General features: G+C 31.7%; 3 protein-coding genes across 3 annotated transcripts; 1 reads left to right on the top strand and 2 right to left on the bottom strand.

The window, feature by feature from the left end:
- Window positions 1–3,189: 3,189 nt before the first annotated feature.
- Window positions 3,190–5,217, bottom strand: LOC8287411 (two-component response regulator-like PRR37). Its single transcript, XM_002509790.4, has 4 exons — window positions 4,254–5,217; window positions 3,989–4,171; window positions 3,753–3,881; window positions 3,190–3,598 (listed from the first exon to the last, which is right to left on the bottom strand). The coding sequence occupies exons 1-4, from the start codon at window positions 4,884–4,886 to the stop codon at window positions 3,494–3,496; spliced, it is 1,050 nt and encodes a 349-aa protein (XP_002509836.1). The 5' UTR covers window positions 4,887–5,217; the 3' UTR covers window positions 3,190–3,493.
- Window positions 5,218–7,113: 1,896 nt separating this feature from the next.
- LOC8287412 lies at window positions 7,114–10,880 on the top strand. Its single transcript, XM_002509791.4, has 8 exons — window positions 7,114–7,488; window positions 7,578–7,599; window positions 8,439–8,495; window positions 8,580–8,661; window positions 9,805–9,900; window positions 10,004–10,128; window positions 10,218–10,236; window positions 10,336–10,880. Exons 1-8 carry the CDS (start codon window positions 7,389–7,391, stop codon window positions 10,567–10,569), a joined length of 735 nt encoding a protein of 244 aa, XP_002509837.1. The 5' UTR covers window positions 7,114–7,388; the 3' UTR covers window positions 10,570–10,880.
- Window positions 10,881–14,089: 3,209 nt separating this feature from the next.
- LOC8287413 (brassinosteroid-responsive RING protein 1) lies at window positions 14,090–15,042 on the bottom strand. The gene has a single exon (XM_002509792.4). The coding sequence runs from the start codon at window positions 14,820–14,822 to the stop codon at window positions 14,328–14,330; it is 495 nt and encodes a 164-aa protein (XP_002509838.1). The 5' UTR covers window positions 14,823–15,042; the 3' UTR covers window positions 14,090–14,327.
- Window positions 15,043–19,505: the final 4,463 nt, after the last annotated feature.

The raw sequence follows: 19,505 nt of genomic DNA on the forward strand, positions 1-19,505 counted from the left end.
AAAAAATTCAAATATGAGACTTATTTAAATTGAAATATACATCTAATGTATATGATACCAGTCAAATTAGAATTTTTTTATGTTAGCGAGAAGAATAGAGTCGGAAATAGAACGGAAAACTCAACTACCACTGAATTGTACCAAGTAAAGATAATTATTTTACATCAGGAAGATGGTATATTTATTTGCTTGACAAGGTTTATGACTTCTATTCGAATTATTCCGTACAAGAATCTGTTTATCTAGCAACCTAAAAAGGAAATACACCAATCACAAAGACCCATAATTATATATATATATATATGTATATGTAGCTGCCACATTTCAATTTAATAAACAAATCTAGAAGGTTGGTATAAATTAAATCTTTTTCTCAATATTCTAAAATGTATAATTATTCCAAATTTTCTATTTGAAGTGATCGCATCCTTTAGATTTAGGTTCCATTCTTGATAGTGTGAACTTAAAATATTTGTGCCTAGGCGGACAGTGCTACACATCCTGGCTCTATACTTAATTTGCTATAAAGCTCCTAATTCCTTTTAGTTCTTTTGATTACAATCAGATGCTATCTAGATTGACTCTAATTACTCTCTAAGCAGTCTTTTTTCTATTGTGTTTTAAGAAGTATTTTTCTAGAAAATAGTCATGCTTTGATGCAAAACAAAGAACTGCTTTTGAAATGGGTTTCTTAGATGTAAATTTTCATTGCATCCTGTATTATTAATTGGAAATAATTTAAAATTGAAGCATTTATAATAGCTTCTAATAGAGTGGGTTGTGCCTTTCTTACTCTATATTAACAATTCAAAGTTGTTGTGTGGTAAGCTATCATTAACACCACAGATTTGACAACACTAATTAAAAGGGGTGAAAACATTTTTTAAATGTTAATTAATCCAATAGCCTTGGAAATTCTTTGACTGCTCTTTGATTGGTGCTTAGAGGCATCTAACTTTTCCTATTACAAAACTATACAATTCCTTTTCATTTATGCTTGTTCCGACCCAATTTTGGGTATATATTGAAGGATTATGTTACACCAATTAGAGTAAAATAAATAAATATATATATATATATCTTATATATACATATAAAACAAAACAAAAATACCATGATATTTAGTTATACGACATAAACATAATCACGCACCAAAAAAGAAAAGAAAAAAAAAAAAAGAAGAAGCAAATTGTTAGTGCTTTATATCATACAAAATGTGAGTAGTCAATCTTTGGTCGGCTATTCAGTGTTCTTGAATTCTATCTGCCCAATTGATTGCATCATGACAACGAGAAGAACAGATGTAAATTTCTCAGTGTTGGATTTAAGCACACTATTCCTTTTTTTTTTTTTTTTTTTTTTTGTTTTCTTTAATTTGACAAGATCCTTGCTTCATTAGTGCAGCATACAGTCAAATTGACCAGAGGAAAGTGCACTAAGATAGTTTTACATAGTTAATTATAATGAAGGAAGGCTGTGACAGCTTTAGTTGAGGAATATGGAACTAATCTATGTCTATTCCATGACAGCTTTAAGGAAGAAAAGGGGTTCCTAAAAGATCACCTAAACTATACATTTATTTCTGCAACAAACAGATAGATGCTCATTTTTCTTTTCAAACACTAAAGGTTGATGTACTATTATTTATCATTTCAGATTAAATTATTCTATGTACATACAGTCGTATTCAAAATAAATTAGACTATATTTTTCTTCTTTTTACAATTTTAAGCAAAAAGGCAATAAAATCAAAAACATTTACAAAATACTGAAGCATTTTAATCACATGGGTTTCAACTTTGCCAATATTTGCAAAAGGAAAGATGAAGCTGAAGTATGAATACTGTAGATTATATGTGCATGATTTATTCAAAGCAAAGCATAAGCATCTACAGTTGCAGATATTAATGTTAAAAGTTCAATCAAAAGCTGTAACTTGAACATTACTATCCACCATATTAACATCTTTAATTTACTTTAATTTCAGAATATCGCATAATTCATTTCGATTAAAGTCCTTTATGATCAAAATTAATCGTTCCGCCTCGCGCTAATCGCCAAATTAACACATCATACTATTGAAATTAAACATGCTTCGATCTATCACTGAACGGAAACTTACTTGCGCTTTCTGCAAGTTATGAGATCAGAATAATGAAAAGAAAAAAAAGGTTTTGCTTTTGTTACATAATGGAAATTTAGAAAGCAATTTTTCTGTACTTTATCTTTCTCCACAAATACCCGTATGTTTATACAAAAAATTCCCTTTATTATACTTTCACTGCATGGATCAAACATATCATAATTACTGCTTTCCTCCCTTTTCTGAATTTTTGTTCTTAATTTCTTCAGTTCACTTTACCTAGCTATGTATTCGAATGCCAGCTGAAAGAGGTCTCAGTTCAATGAACAAAAAGTAAATCAAGCTTGACAAATGACTACTTGTCTAGTGAAATTGTGTTGGTTATTATTATTTTGACTATATTAAGAGAGTGTTATTTATTTTAATTTTTTGGCACGCTTTACTTTTATTGATGGTGCATTAGAAAATAATAATTTATCATACATAAATTAGTTTATAAATTTAACTAAAAACAATATATATATATATATATATATATAAATTATGATTATAAAGAATTTAGTTGGATGCTAAATTGTTTAAAAAATATTTTATTTATTAAAAGTTTATTTTTTATATTAATATTTATAATATAAAAGAAAAGAGAAGACAATGTATATAAAAGTGACTAAAAAATAAAACAAGCAGTATTTCTTCAAAAAAAAAAAAAAACTTATATCCCTCAAATGCCAAAATGTCAAACTTAAAATAGCCTTAGAATATAATAAAACTATTATGCATATAATTGTGGCTAATTTTATAATACATTAGTACAAAAATTCAATAAAATATATTAGACATGTATCAAAATTTTAGCTAAACCCTTTTGGAATTTACATAATTTTCCTTCATATATAGGATGAAATAAAGTCTATACCTTTTATTGTGCATAGCTTCGAGGTAACTAATTGCTTGTGTATTTAATTAGTCAATTGATTAAGGTTTTCTTTTTGTTGGTCAAATTAACCACCCACTTAGATTAATTACAAATTATAGAAAAATTCCACCACAACAACACTAGAGATATTGTATTAAAATGATCCACTTAATCTTACTCATAAAAGAAGTCAAATAAATTGCCTTGTAGTAAGTCATTATTTAGTACCATATACATTCACAAGGGAAATGACAAATGATTAAACTATAACAGTGAAAAGGGAACCCCAAAGGAAAAGAAAAAGAAAAAGAAAGACCCTACCAGAAATATTAACTGCTAAAACTAAACTCCAACTACCGACTAAAAATTTTAGCAATGACTTATTTCCAAGACCCCTTTGAATTCCTTTCTTCAAAAGGGCTTTTCCCTTGAGGTCCTAAAGTAAAACTCTTCTACTTAAAAAACACAGTCGTCTTTCACCAACTTGATCAATTTCAGTAACTGTAATACTGAAACTGAGCTTGGCCGTAACTAGTGTTAACGAAATCTCCTCCTCCTATAATTCCTCCATCGTCTTCCTCTATATGCACCCCATCAAACTGCAATTACCAATACAGCAACACAATGTTACATTCTGCATTAGTTTTTCTTTTATAGCATAAGGATTCACAACGTTGCACGACTTGTCTTGGGATAAAAGAGAGCAAAAGTACATGTAAACAAAATGTAAAACAACAATAATAAGTAAGGTACCCATAGCTCATCTTCGTCTTCATGTCTGCTAGAACATGCAGCTTTGGGAATCTCACCAGTCTCATCGTTGCGCGCGAATCTGCCACGTATACGAGGCCTGTTGTCTGCTAGTGTTTTTCGACATGCATACTTTTAACCAAAGAAAAGAAAATTCACATTAACAACATTGACCCACCATACATGTAAATTACAGTAAATGATTATTTATGTTCTCAACTGAACTGGCTTTTCTTTACCTTAATTGTTTTGGTGAAGTTTCTCTGATTACGTTTAGCTCTGTACTTAGAAATCCTATCTTTTCTTTCTTCAGCACTGTATCTACCAACTTTAAAATTTGCTTCTTCTGTAAATGAACTCTCTGTACCAGAAGGACTTGAAAATGATCTCTGTGTTGTAATTGTATGCGCTGTTCTTGTATTCTTCAGAAAAGAAAACAGCTTCAGTTAGCTACTAAACTATTCAAAAGAATCAAAAGGAGATGCAAGAAACAGAGGATTTTACCTGTAAATCTCCAGTGCTGCAAACTCTTCTCATATGACCAGCAAGAAAGGTGTTTTCAGGTGGGCTTAAGGTCTGATTTTGATGATAATTTGGAGATGACGAAGATGATTCTAGGAGAGTGTCAAAGTGAGGTTGAAAAAGAACGTCAGGTTTGCCTTCGAAAGAATTGCTGCTGTAGCTTCTTTGCATAATCTTTGTCACATTCTCCATACCGCTAGTGTGACTATGAGGCATAAAGAATTGATTTTTATTACTGTAAGAAGGGTCAAAACTCATTTGACATTCCTCGGTTTTCACTCCCAAAACATCCAAACCAGGAAACCAACTTGAAGAAACATTTGCAAGAGGCTGATGCTGCAAACGGGCAGTCGTTTGATAGAGAGATAAATTCTCAAGTTGGTGACTTGGGGGGGAAGATGAGAGCAAGTTTAGACTAAAATTGTCCAACAAATTAGAATTTTGAGGTGGGCTTTGAGTGTTTTGGTTGTTCGAGAAATCTTGAAAGATTTCAGTTGAAGAATCACAAAAAGGGGAAAATGGGTCAGGGAAAAAAAGGTCACCATCAGAAGAGACCATTTCTGGGCTTGAACGGTGGTACAAAGAGCTACCGTAAAAATAAAGATCAGAAGACATTGTAGTTTCTTGAGTTCAATTATTTGACTGAATTGAACTCTAGAAAGTGAAGACTGATACAAAGAGCTAAGAGAGAAGCTGCTGCTGCTGCTTCTATTGATTACAAATTTTTTTGTTGGACTAGTTTGTTTTTTGTATACTGGCAATAAAACTGCCACAAAGCCGCACAAGTGACGCTTGGCTCTGATTTTTTTTGTTTTTTTTTTCTCACTCGTTTTCTTTTTGGGTCACTTGGGCTCTGATTTATTTAATCAAAGCTTGAAATCTCACTTTGCTACAAGAAAAAAACATGTCAATTTCTGCTCTCTCTCTCTCTCTATCTACAACAATGGAAATTTTGCAAGTCCCAAAAAACACAAGGAGAGACTAGCCCGCCCACTTCACCTATGTGCTTTATAAAGCAAGCTTCTTTGCATATTTGCCCTTGTACTTTAATATTAATAGAAAATATTCCACAACTGCACCATTCTGCTATTTGAATATCATTTCGTACCCTGCACCCATTATCCCCCTCTAAAAATATTTTTTTGGCTTTTATTAAAAAGAAAACTCCTATTTTCTAAATTATAATATAATATGAGATCCTTTAGGTGGTTTTCTTAATGGTCTGTCTTACTAACTCCCCTTATAGACAAGGAAATATTTTCTTTCAATTTGAGGTTTTTAATTTCAGAAACCAATAATTACTTCTAGAAACTACAAAGCAAAGATAATTACTTCTTCCAAATGGGCTAATGGGTATGCATTTCCTATTTGCATTCATCTTCCTTTTGGAGCCTCCACTGTTTGTTTGTCTGGGCCCTCAAGTGAACAGAGCTGGAGTTTTTAACTTTCTCAACGAATATTGTTCAAAAAAATATTAAAAATATTCACTTTTATGTTTTATTAATTTACAGTATATTTTTTATTTTTATCATATTAAAATATTAAAAATATAAATTTTTAGTTTTTTACAATTATGGTTTTAATTATTTTCTATTTTTTTAATTTTTTTTGGAATAAAACAATTAAAATACAATTATATCTTAAATTAAAAAAAAAATTAAAATAATATTTTAAATTTTATTTTTTTAATATAAAACGAGAAATCGTCGCTCTGAGTATAAAATTTAGATTATAACATTACATTAACTCTTATGAGTGTTAAAAATTAAATTTAAATATATATATTTTTTAAACATATATTAGACCTGTAAACACACGATTTATTTGTTATCTTTATCTAACATCTTAAAATCTAATAACTTTTTTACTATTTGAGCTCAATTGAGCTTATTTAAGCTTAGTACAACATATTTAAATTTATTCATTAAATTATCAAAAAAAATTAAATTAAATTGTGTGAAACTCAAATATTATAAACATGTCATCGGATGTAGTTGAAGCCCTCAAAATAAAAGTAATTTTAGATTTTCAAATTCTATAATCAGCTGAATGTGCAGTCTGGCCCCACTTATATATTTGGGTGAAATGCATCAAATCAGTTTAAATAATTTTCGGAATGCTCAAAATGGAAGTGTTTGGCGGCCGCCTGTAATTTATCTTTATAAATTGACTCGATCATTTATGTCCATTCTGCCTGTGCATTTTCCTACATCAGCAAGTTCTGACCCAAGTTTTTATTTTTTTATTTCTTTAATTTTCACATTTATTATTTTCTAGTTTTTGATATTAATCCTATAAATGCCTTTGCATTAACGAAAAATACTTCCATAGAAAACCTTCATGTTCTGACATTAATACACTGTTTTGTCAGTGCATCTTCATTCTATTTCCATTTAACCGAAATAAATTATTAATTATGTTCAATTTTATTACTTTCATAAAAAGTAAAAGAGTCTATAAATCAATTAAACTATCATTAGTATTTTAAAAATTGTTTGTCAACTACATAATTTCAACTCAATAATAATCTCAAACTCTTTTAAATTTAACTTAAGAAGTTATTAGTAGCTCGAAATTCTCTTATAGGATAATTAATAATAATTATGTTTTTTGAAATATAATTATACGATCAAACTGCAAATGCATTTTAAATTAGTTAATTTTGTTCATTGACATTATAGCTGTGAAACAAAAATTTGCAATTAAATTATTTAGTTTCTCGTAATTAGTGAAGCACATAAAGAAAGTCCAATAGTTAATGACCAATAAAAATGACGAAACACGTCTTAACAACTGGCAGATTTTCTTTTTTCATTTGGGTTTTATAATTGCCGTCCAAGTCGTCGTCATTGTTGTTTCTCTTAACTTCGAAGTTTGAAGAACCGGTTTTTAATTAAAAAAATAGTCTAAATTGCTAAGAAACTTGCTGAGAAATTCAAAAAGACTCTTTCTTTGGCTTTTCCATTTCTTGTATATAACTGGGTCTTGATTCAATTTTCTTACTTTTCACTTTTCAACAATCAAGTACTCTCTTCTTTTATTCTTCGCAAAAAAGAAAAGTTCTTTCTTCTTTTTAATTTCTGTCTTACAGGAAAAGATCGTTATATTTTGTCAGCCATGGCTTCTCAAGAGCATCTTGACAAGATGCAGCTCCGCCAGAATTACAGGAATCTCTGGCACACTGATCTTATGCACACCATTCAAGCTGACGCCCCTTGTATGTCTGTTCTATATGTGTTTTTTTTTGGTATTCCCGTACTCTGTTGATTTGTCTGATTTGTTTGTTCTTTTGGTATGTGGATGCAGATTGTTGCCTTTCTTTTTGGTGGTGAGTATTCCTTGATCTACTGTTTCTTTGGTTTTGAAATGTAGATCTGGCTGTTAGATTACTGGAAAGTGTTTGAAATATTACGGCTTGTTGACTTGCTGTGACATAGGGCTGACTTGATTCTGATAGATGCCGTGAATTTGATCAATATTAATCATTTAGGAGGGAGGATGATATCATGATGCTTAGCTATGTTGTTCTGACTTCTCATGCCTAAGATTTCTGATTTCTGAACAAAATATTATTCTGCAGAATGCAGTTCACACTTTTGTTTATACTTTTGTATTAGATTGACAATCACTTCATTTTTGCCGATTTGAATATTGACAGCTTTCTGTTACTCTGCTCTCTTCTGATTAAATCAATTAGCATTAGAGGCATGATAGATAGTTTCTAAAACCTTAGGTCCGTCAAAGCATTAATTGGTATGACTTCCATTTATCTATGCTTGCAATTCAAATACATTATTATTAATCTTCTTTTCATTTCCGCAATGCCCTGTTGAATTTTTCAATTCTCCAAACTTTTTATTCTGGCTTTCTTTCACACACCAGACCATTCTTTCAGCTCATTCTTACTATATGATTCCTACATTTCATGAATGATATCTTATTCTGTTGTTTCTTTTTCTGCTACCTTGCGTCCTTGAATTATGCCTAACATTGCATTAACTGAATTATCAACTAGATATTTCAGTAGAATGTTATTATAAAATTGCTATCACATGTTGCTCTATGATATTCATGAGCTGCAAGATATATCATTATATTTGCTTATTAGAGAATTTATCATTAAATTATGGAATTTTCATAATGCATCTAATTCTCTTCCATTTGTAGTGGCCCATGTGTGTCTTACTTGCTCCGCAAACGAGCTCTTTACAATGACATGTCAAGGTAATTGATATTTTCGTTTCACACACATTCCTTTGATATTTTTGTGACATCCTTCATAAATAAATCTTCTGCTGTTTGTCATAGGTATGTCTGTTGTGCTGGTTATATGCCCTGCAGTGGCAGGTGTGGTGAAAGTCGATGCCCAGAATTTTGTCTTGCCACAGAGGTACGAAATGAAGTTAATTTTCCATTGGTCATCATGATGTCTTGTATTTCAGTGCACATAATGTCATTGGTCAATGATTCCACTCAAGAATAATTCCAAGATAAACTGTTTGGAAGGGAGATCTTGAAATGGGATTTCAGGGATACATATAGAAGTTGTATAAAAGATAGCTGTCCTAACTATGTACATGGATAAATTTGCTTCTTAAAACCTTCTGCAAATACAGCATTTTCTGACAGATCAAATTAATGCCATTGCTAGTTGTAGCATTTAGAATTAAAATGTTTGACAATGAAAATAATATTGGCTTCTGAGTTATGTTCTATTAGTTTGTGAACACTGGTCAAATATCTTATCCTCTTCCATTCATTTCAGGCGAGCTTCTGTATGTCCCAGTTTTTCTTTTTGACGCAAGTTTTGACAAACAGTCAAATGAATTGGAGAAAACAAAGGATAAATTGGTTGTATGTTTGTATGTTTTTTTTTCACTAATAGAAACTGATGAAGATTCTGTTCGCCTTTTGTTGCAATCTAGTTTTGTCCATAGGCATGTTATGAGGGGGGAGGGGGAGGGGGAGGGGAGGGGGGCAAGAAATAAATTATAAGCACAAACCTAAATTTTAAAAAAGTTTATTATTTTCTTTTAAATGCAAGCTATAAAGGACAAATATAAGATCATTCAATCTTTGGTGTTTCAATCTATTCTTCTACTTTTTGATATTTTTATTTAACAAATTTGACCAGTTAACTAAAAGCAACCGATTGAACCGGTTCATTCAGGTTTAGCATGTTTAATCCAGTTTTAACCTTAAATCCAATTATTATAGGTAGTTGGAGCAGTCTGATCTCCGGTTCCCTTTTGAACCGACCAGTCCAGTCCGGTTTCGTTTTGAAAATATTTGAGTTATTTTTTTCTCAGTATTTTCATCTTAGTGAAACAATATACTTGAGACCTTGCCGCTTTATGGCCAGAATTGTGTGTTCTCCCTCAGTAATTATTTAGGATAAAGTACGATTACTTTTGACGACATAAGTTCGTTGATAATCATTTAATTGTGCTTTATAGTTTCCACAGATGTTCTAAATTGAAATGCCAGGTATGTGGGCTGCCTCTATCACTGATAAATGTGTTTATATTGCCAGGTTTTCTGCTGCTTTGGAAATTCTGTGGCCTCTACTCGCTTTCTATTGCAAGATGAATTCAACATCCAGACAACAAAATGTGATAATTGTATCATTGTATGCACTATGTTTCCATCTCTCGATCTCTCTCTCCCTTTGTCTTATAGCATACTTGTTGTCACTTTGTGATTGGTTAACTGTGTTGCCTCTTTCTTTTCAGGGTTTTATGTTCTGTCTCCAACAAATTGCATGCATCTTCTCCATCGTTGCAATGATTGTGGGGAGTGAGGAAATTTCAGAGGCTTCTCAGTTACTTTCATGTTTGGCTGATATGGTGTATTGCACGTAAGCACTGCATCCTTTTCTTACTATTGAATACACTTAGCCAAGGTGGCTTGTGACTGTCGTATTGATTCTGTATGTTTCTGTGGCAGGGTCTGTGCCTGTATGCAGGTATATATGTTGATCCATTAGAAGGCATGAAATGGGAAATTACATTTATTATCTGGAATGAATAATCATGTTGTACTGTGCTAACTTGGTTATGTACAGACACAACACAAGATCGAGATGGACAAACGGGATGGAAAATTTGGGCCTCAAGTGATGGCAGTGCCCCCGGTTCAGCAGATGTCCCGCATTGATCAGGCAATCCCCCCCTCTGTTGGATATCCACCCCAAGCGGCGTATGGACAACCTTATGCTCAAGGCTATCCTGCATCTGGTTACCCTCCTCCATCCAACTACCCACCACCTGGTTATCCACCTTCTGGCTATTCTAGGTGATCTTTTCGCTGTGACGCATGTTGGTTTGCCACCCCAGAGGAGAATTCTAGAGTAGGTGTTGATTTGGTGCTGATAAATTCCAAATTTGTGAGTTGTGTATCCAGTGGGGAAAAGAGTGGGAGCTACTTCTTCTGTTAATTTTACATTGGGGTAAATACACAGTACGAAATTCGGGTGTGCTTTGATATTGTTGTGCGTTTATAGGAACTGAGAATTGAGACCTAATTGTTTTTCTCCTGAATATTTTCCATGTCCTTGTATCCCATGCTACTACCAGTATGTAAATTTAATATTTTCTTGCGTTCACTAAATTTTGGTGTACCTTCGTTGAGGGACTGCACATACTATTCCTGCTGGTGGCTCTAGGAATTTGATTATTATTATTATTTAGTCATTCATAACTTAAAATCATTTGAACAAAAGCTTCTGCGTCTGGCATTTAGTAAATCTCACCCTCTTTTATTTTTGTGCATTTGCTTAATTTATATTTCATGTGGTTTACCAAATTCCATATCCTTGATAAATTTTGACTTTAGAAACGCTTTCATGGTTAAAGAAATTTAGATACAGATGTTAACTTGAACAAGTTCTTACATCCATTGCTACAATCTCAAATCGTCATTGGTAAGGTAGGCATATGCCATAAATTGTAAGTTTAGACGCTGAAACATCATCCAATACTGTAAGCGAATCTTTAAGGTTGCAGCAGCAATGCTTCAGGATTTTTCTGGGTCTATCATCCAATAAGTATAATTCTATGGAGTGATTGAAAACCTGAATATGCTGATGCTGTTCTGGGTTATCAGGAGTTTCAGTCAGCATTCGGCAAGGCAGTGACTTGACTATTAGGCTACTTTGGCTAACGTCTATCATTAATCTCTATGTAAATGTGGTGGATGAATATTTGATGACCCAGAATCAACCCATTGTAAATTAATGGTAGGACTAACTGTTAAGACTTGTTATAGTTTCTAAATCCAACCAACCCCCCAACCCATCTTGAAGTTTTGGACTAAAGCAACCTCATGAAACCCTCACCTAACCCATGATGACGATGATGATGATGCAACCTAACAAGTAGCTTATCCATATTTAGTTACAATCTAAAAGCCAAATCTTCAACTGCCTTGACCTCAACCCACCACAATCACAGTTTTAATTCCATGCACCAACGTATCTACTAACCTTGGCGAATATAGTCTTAACCATTCTTGAATTATCGTAAGGGAATGAAGCCCAAAGAAACACTCTGAAGAGTCCTTGCTTGTTGTGATATGATGTAAATAATAAAAAATGTCAAGATTTGGAAAAGTGTAGAGACAAGTCAACTGGTTGAGTGAAACTTGTTTCGTAAAATTTTGCTTCTTCTTTTGAATTAGAATATTCTTATGGGAAAGAGAAGCACAATTTGATGTCTTAGTCCCTTAATTATAGTATTAGGGTTGTTTGTTTTGCATAAGAAGTGGGTTTTGACCATGTCACTTTGAAAGTTATTTTATGGATGAATAATTTGGATTTTCTCCTCCTTTTTTTTTTATATTTATTTATTATAGTCTAGCATTACAATTTAGAAAATTGTTCTGGGACACTCCACATTTAAAAGATAGACCAAATAATTAAACTATTATATTTGTATTTGGGATTTAAAGGTGTAATAATTGTATCTAGAAGGTTTAGAATTTAAAATAATTAACAATCATCATTTAAGTTATTAATTAATATATGAATGAAAAGAAACAACTTAAACCATGTAAGTACTAGTCTTTTAAAGTTAGGCATAAGCAAAATGATCATTTTCTTTCCACTTGGCAATTTAAGAATGTTCTACTTAGCCTTAGGGATGATGCTTCCTTCAGCACACGTCTTCCTTTATAAATATGGTAGGGTGATGGGTTGGGATTAAATTATTGATTTGTTAATATTAAACAACTTTAAATTGCCAATTCTATATTATAATAAAAGAAACAAGTGCCAACACAATTGTTAACATAAAAATAACATATTCTAAAATCTAACTAATTATTCTCAATAGATAATAGATATCCAACCAGAAAAAAGAAAAAGATGCAAGGAATCTAGATATTATAACTAAAGAGGATAAAGATAGGAGAAGCTTTAATCTTTCTTGGTGATATAACTTTTCAATACATAAATTTGAAATAAGTTATGATTAAGAAGCTTTCTGTTACTTGTTGATTATTTTGATAAGTATCTAATGAATTTATCATAAATTAGACTGGAATCTTGTCCATTCTTCCTCGGTTTTGGACACTAATTATTATGTATCAAACGTATGAATAATTATCTCTTGGTTTATAATTATTGATCAAAGGTCATTCTTCTGGAAACCCCTTAGTAGTTTATAGTAACAGTCAACAATTAGTTATCTAAAATTGGTATTGTTAGTATTTACTTCTGTTGAATTTTGTATTGTTCTTCACAAAGTTACAAACATGATAAACGAAAATATTAGCAAATCCATAACACCCTTTTTCTTTTTTCTCTTCTCAAATAAAGATGTTTGTGAAAGGAAGAAAAAGGAAGAAAGAAGATGAAAAAGACTGCTCCACCACAAAGGCTCATTTCTGTGCTTTAGGTGGCACGAACTTTAAAGATTGGATTTTTCTATTTCTCCAATATAAGCTTTTCTTTTCTTTCTTTTTTAAACATCAAATAATAGTATTAAAACAAATAGCAAGTAAATTTCCTCTTAAAAGATAGAGATTTAGAATCAAATCCTAGTCTCTGCACTAAATGAGTTAATCTTTTTATGGCAAATATAAATTGATAATTACTTCTTATTGAATAGTTAATGACGTACTAGAAATTCAAAATTTATGGTCTCTGCATCTTTTCTTTAAAAGAAATTGATAATTCAATTTTATTATTTCTCCAAAACCCAAGGAGCAGAAAACATACACCTCAAAACCTGGACAGACAGATTCCATGTTCATGTGTTTACTGATATGAATGAGGTCTTCATTTTGCTTCATAAACACAAAACTCATTAACTCCATTTTGGTTAGTTTTTATGAGTGTGAATCATGTTATATCGTTAATGATGTCAATTGTTAACTTACCTTTCAAGAACTGCACACTAACTCATCACTTACCTTTAAAGAAAGGCAAAGTAGTGAGAGACAGCAAAAACAATGCTGCTATACATGCATTAACTGTTCTGTTATTCTATCAGGCATATATAGATTCAAAATAATATTTGGTACTCCTAATTTGAATTTTCAAAGAAGAGAAAAAAAAAAAAAAAAACATTAATGTCCAGAAAGACATCAGTTTTGTCCAGATCTCTAACAACAAATTAGTAATGTCACATTGTAATAGACATATTAACATATAGTTGAAAAACCCATCTAATTACATAATAGACTTTACCCTCCATAATCCAAAATAACCTTAAATTGATTCAATCAAATCCAATTTAACCTTTTCAAATTTTTGCTGTCCAAATCTAAGTAACCAAAAAAGAAAAAGAGAAAACGAAAGAACTAAACAAAATCATAGATGGGACTCAAATTATAAGTTCATTAACTCAAGAAACAAAACAGAAAAGGACTATACAAAATCAGCTAATTCTCTTTCATTTTCTTTATAACTCCATCGTTCTTGTATAATTACATACATCATCCAACCTTAAACCACCTCAAAAACAAGAGGCAACAGAAAGGTAATTTTTTTTTTTTTAAAATATTTCTGGAGTCTAAAAAAGTTTGTTTTTAAGAAAAGAAAAAGAAAAAGAAAATCTATAAAGCACCTATCTGAGAGTAGTCGCCATAAAAGTCAGGAATACCAGAAGCAGCCCATAATCTCTCATTAAAAGCCTCTTGCATATCATCAGGAATAACCGGAGTCCTACAAAGAGGGCAAGTTTTCTGGTCATACCCGACCCACCTATCCAAACAGGCCTTATGAAAAATATGGCGACAATTTGTGAGCCGTCGGATCTCATCATGATCTTCAAACTCATACAAACAAACAGCACAACTATCAGGTGGGTCCACGAGGTCGGAAAACTTGACGACGGGAAGGATCTCACGGATGAGAACGGCGGATGCGGAGTAGAATTCGGGGACCCGAGAAGGGGTTTCGGGCCAAGAAATATCGGGTTCGAGAAAATCAGGAAGACCCAGATAGCGAAAAAGCGTGTTGATTAGTTTTCTAATGAAGCCCAGAATGGAAAGTGTGTGGATAAGTAGTTTTGGTAGTAGTAGCTCTGTGTAACCTACTGGAAAGCCCATAGCTTTGCAAGTTTAGCGAGAGAAAGAAGAATTCTTGTTCTTTTGGTGTTGTTGCTGCTGTGCAGTGATAATGGGTATTGAGCAGTGTTGCTTTTGTATTGCAGAGAGAGATAGATGTTGGAGAGAGACAGAGATAGACAGAGAGGGAGAGGGAGAGATGGGTGGGAATTATATAGAGGCTTCAGAGTACAATGACAGTAGACAGAGAGGGAGAGAGAGAGAGAGAGAGTAGATGATGATGTTATGATATTACCAAAACTGAGTGTACGAGAATTTTACTGCTGTCTGATTCTTGGGGCTTTTTACAGGTAGGTTAATGTTTGTTCTAACAACAATCTTATTTTATGATTTTCTTTTTCTCCTTAGTAGCTTTCTATTTTCTTCTTTAAATCTTTCCATCTATTATTGGAATTTCTGTATGTATTAATAATAATAAGAAAATAAATTTTTATATTTATTGAAACTTGTACTCAAATTTTATAATTTCTTTTATTAATTAGATAAAAATATTAAAAAAATTAATGTAACTATGATACTTTAAAGTTTATTAATTTAAAATTACTTCTAAAATTACATTTTTTATTTTTTTAATGTATAGGATCCTTTACCTATTAACCCGTATGAATTGATTACTTAATTATATATAATAAATGTATCACATATATTAACATAAGAAATTAAATTAAACCAGGACAGGTCAAGTCCTAATTAGTAATCTACACTTAAATCTTTTGAAACAGAATCAGAAAAGCTGAGGCGGTATCAAACTTTTGTGAAGCCCTACTTATGTATAATCATTTTTATGTGGTGTGAATTTAAAATTGAGTTTTAATATGTCATGTTCATGGAATGCATATAATTATGCCAAAAACTGCTCTATACGCTTAGGCCCCAAATTTCTATATATTTTTTATTTTTATTAATTTGATTACACTATAAGATAATTATTTAGAAATCATCTTTTGGTGTCACTTCCCTTTTCACTAATAGACTATTTAAACATTTGAACTTATCTAAATTTTATACTTCTAACATAATTTTAAGTACAAACAAAAAGTTACATAAAAAATGAGCATGTTTATATTTTTTTCAGTCACCAAATATTATTTACCAGTTATAATATTATTAGTTGGTATATGTTTACATAATTATTTTATAAGTTTTTGTAAATCCAAAAACTGACCTTTTTGGTTCTTCGACCATAACCATAAACTAAACTAAAGATACTTTAAATATTAATTCAAAAGCCTAAACCAATGTAATATGTTGGTAGCAAAAGAATATGTGGCATATAGCCTATGCTTAATTAATTAATAATAATAATAATAATATACATAACATAGAGATTGGAAAAGGCTAAATAAGGTTATACAGGAAATATGATATAGAAAAAGCCTATTATTGCTTATGATTGTCATTGCAATCAAGGAATCCACTCGCACAAATTTTCTGCAATTTCCGTTATCATTCCATTAACAGCTATTTACATAGGATTGGACCCACAAATTTCGACAACTATAATATATGTATTAATGGTTATTACTTGGGCCTAACTAGCACTATATATGACAACAGCATTTCTAAATTTGGCTTCACAATTCCTTGCATCTTATCTCTAGTAATGGATTAATCACTATTACACATGTTAAACAACTATAGTAATTCGAGTTTGTATAGATCTTGAAAATGAAGTGGTTTCTTTTCTTATTATCAATAAAAGGCATTAAACTATGACATATAAGAATGTTATGTGATTAAATATAGCAGCAGCATGTATGCCTAATCCACAGAATCACTAGCTGTATTTGCTATGAAATAGCAATAGTGGATTGAGCAAATAATATATATATATATATAATTAAGGATACTCAATTATGAAGTAATGGGCCAAAATGGACAAGAGAAGTCATGCATTGAGGTGTCCTAGACATGAAGTGGGCAATTTGTTCTACCAATCAACCTTATGAGTAGCCAACAACACAAGGCTTAGACATTATATAAACAGCTGAAGAGATCATGGATATGAATATATATATTTGGTGCCCTTGACACATCATGGTGTCATTGTCCTCTATCTATCAAATGGGTGTTGCCACTCACACACCAAATGGTCTTTGTATGGACTGATTTGAGACAGATTAATGTCTGATATCTCACTCTCCCTTATGGTCTTCTTCTTTGTTAAATCTATTTTCAAGATGTTGCTCCATCATCTTTTTAACTCCTGACCCATCCAAAATACTATAATTTGAACTATACAAGATAAAACAGTTATGGGTGTCCAAATCATAAATATGTTAAAATAAAAAACAAACGATCAATATGATATGGTCACGTGAAGCTGTATGATTTTATAATTAAGTAGTGGTTATGGACTCATAATCATCATAAAAGTAATTTCACACAAAATGCCACAGGAGGCGTCAATTAAGCAATGGTGATAAGGCGTAGAGGGCCCTCTAACTCTATCACAATTTCAAATCCTATTAATCTATATGAAATTGACAATTAAAAATATATGAATTCCGATAACAATATAACTAATTTATGAATGTTAATCAAGAAAAGTAATAATAAAATAGACTCTTCTACTGTTAATATTGGCACGGGTTTTTCATTTTCTCTTATATGAATTCATTCTTAATTATTGGTGGAAGAAGAAAGCCAAGTATTCAAATCCCATTAGTAAAGAGAATTAGCATGCCTAGTCCTATTTTCTCATTACTTTCTGAAAGTACTAACCCAATAATTTAGTACTTCATCAAAATGAAACCAATAAAACAAATTGTCCTTGGAGGATTCACCCATCCCTATATGATATACATTGCCTAATAATTGCATGGAATTGAAGCTTATCAGTAGTGTAAGGACTGAATTGTTCCAGAGTCTTATTTTTTTCATTTTTTTTATAGAATTCCCATCCCAATTTATGGATATTGTTATTATTATGTATATATTGGTCAAAAATTATAAAGTTTTTCTATTTGATTGCCCTATTTAATTAATTGAATTTTGCTAGCTATTTCCTTTTGTATTACGTTTAGTGGTTAGATCCATGATTAGAGTTTAAGAAATAATTATATATTTTTATGAAATTCAGTTAGAAAAAAAGAAATCATTTTAGTTAGGAAATTAAATTTTTTCAGAAAACAACAACAAAGCTATCAAAATTTGAAGCTATACCACCAGACAGACATTTAGTGATTATGTATTTAGTACATTAGTATTGCCCTTGATGGATATGATAATCTTAGGTAATTGAGAGAGGGTGTGGGGATGGTGGCGGTGACTGGTGAACTGGTAATATGGTGTTGGTGGTGGGGGATAGAGTGTCGAGTTAAGGTAAAGAGAGAGAGAGAGTGAGGGCTAGCTAGTCAACAGAGCCAAACAAGATGGGCTAGGGCATGGCCTTATGTGGGTAGGGGATTATATAACTCATCCCTACCAATGGCATGCACAACACCACCACCTTGCCAAAGTTGCCTCTGACATTTGTCCAATACAGCCAAGACAGCTCAGGCCCCACCCACCAGTGTCGCCACCACACCTTTCCATGACCCAACCCCTGACCGCTAGGGGCGGAGCTCTTACTGCTCACCACCTCCTTTGTCTCTTTTCTTGTCTTCGTGTACACACCCTTGAGTCTCCATCAGAATCACAATCATTTTTGTTTTAACGATATATATATATATATATATTATCTCCCTATGTATGTACATAATATTCTCCTTATGTACGTTCGCCTCCTCATTTTTTTTTTATTATTTTTTATATGATAAGGTTTGGTTTTCATTCATAGAACCTTTTTTTTTTTTTTTTTTTATCCATGACGTAGATGAATTTATCTATTGATGTGCATCATCTTACTCGTCCTGTATATGTATTATATAAATTCTTATGAAATTAATTAAATTGATAATACGACATGATTATTTATTTACTCATATATGTATAGTTGACAAAATTTAAATCTCCTAATAAATTGTAATATAAATAAATTTAGAGAGCTACCATTTCCATCTATGGGCCTAAAAAAAAGAAAATCATTGATTGGCTGATTGGTTGTTTTGAATTTTCTTTTTTGAACTTAAATAGAAGAAGAAAAAGAAAAAAGACGGACACAATTAAAATGAGGCAAGGCGAGCTTATGTGATTTATTGGCTTAAGCTTGCTGGCATTTGGCCCTATTTGGATGAGATTAAGAGGTAGGCCAGCTAAATCCAACATTGATCAACCGAAAGTGTAAGACATTCATTCCATATATTTATTTATTAATTTCTTGGGGTAATTCATTTTCTGTCTTGATATTATAATAATGATTAAAAAAAAAGACCATGATTTTTGTTCTCGATTAGTTCCAAAACTCCAATCTAATATTCAAATTTGGAAAATCAGAAATTGGTTGCCATTACGTCTAACTAAGAATCAGAAACTGTCTACAAGAAAGCTATAAAAATCAAATTGCATCCAACTTTGCTTGTCAGGAACGGTCTGTCCTTCAAAACAAATAGCAGAAGAGAAGATAATGCCAAGCTGAATAATCATAATTAATGGGCTTATGCGTATTTTTATACAATGAGACAATTAAGAGCAACTTGCAATGTAAAGCTACTGCAAAATGGTCTTCTGGGTCATGCCTAGAATTGACATGTGAAAGCATGTTGATCATTAGCAATTTTGGCC

The sequence above is a fragment of the Ricinus communis genome, chromosome 5, assembly GCF_019578655.1.
Source record: "Ricinus communis isolate WT05 ecotype wild-type chromosome 5, ASM1957865v1, whole genome shotgun sequence".
In the NCBI taxonomy this organism is placed as follows: Eukaryota; Viridiplantae; Streptophyta; class Magnoliopsida; order Malpighiales; family Euphorbiaceae; genus Ricinus; species Ricinus communis.

Bases quoted from the DNA above. Each gene is read 5' to 3' on its own strand.
- LOC8287413 (XM_002509792.4), bottom strand. From the start codon at position 14,822: ATGGGCTTTCCAGTAGGTTACACAGAGCTACTACTACCAAAACTACTT.
- LOC8287411 (XM_002509790.4), bottom strand. From the start codon at position 4,886: ATGTCTTCTGATCTTTATTTTTACGGTAGCTCTTTGTACCACCGTTCA. The intron at 4,172-4,253 runs GTAAAATCCTCT...TCTTTTCTGAAG, and splicing joins GCAGCACTGGAGATTTACAG to AATACAAGAACAGCGCATAC. The intron at 3,882-3,988 runs GTAAAGAAAAGC...TTTGGTTAAAAG, and splicing joins ACTTCACCAAAACAATTAAG to TATGCATGTCGAAAAACACT.
- LOC8287412 (XM_002509791.4), top strand. From the start codon at position 7,389: ATGGCTTCTCAAGAGCATCTTGACAAGATGCAGCTCCGCCAGAATTAC. The intron at 7,489-7,577 runs GTATGTCTGTTC...ATGTGGATGCAG, and splicing joins CATTCAAGCTGACGCCCCTT to ATTGTTGCCTTTCTTTTTGG. The intron at 7,600-8,438 runs GTGAGTATTCCT...TTCCATTTGTAG, and splicing joins TGTTGCCTTTCTTTTTGGTG to TGGCCCATGTGTGTCTTACT.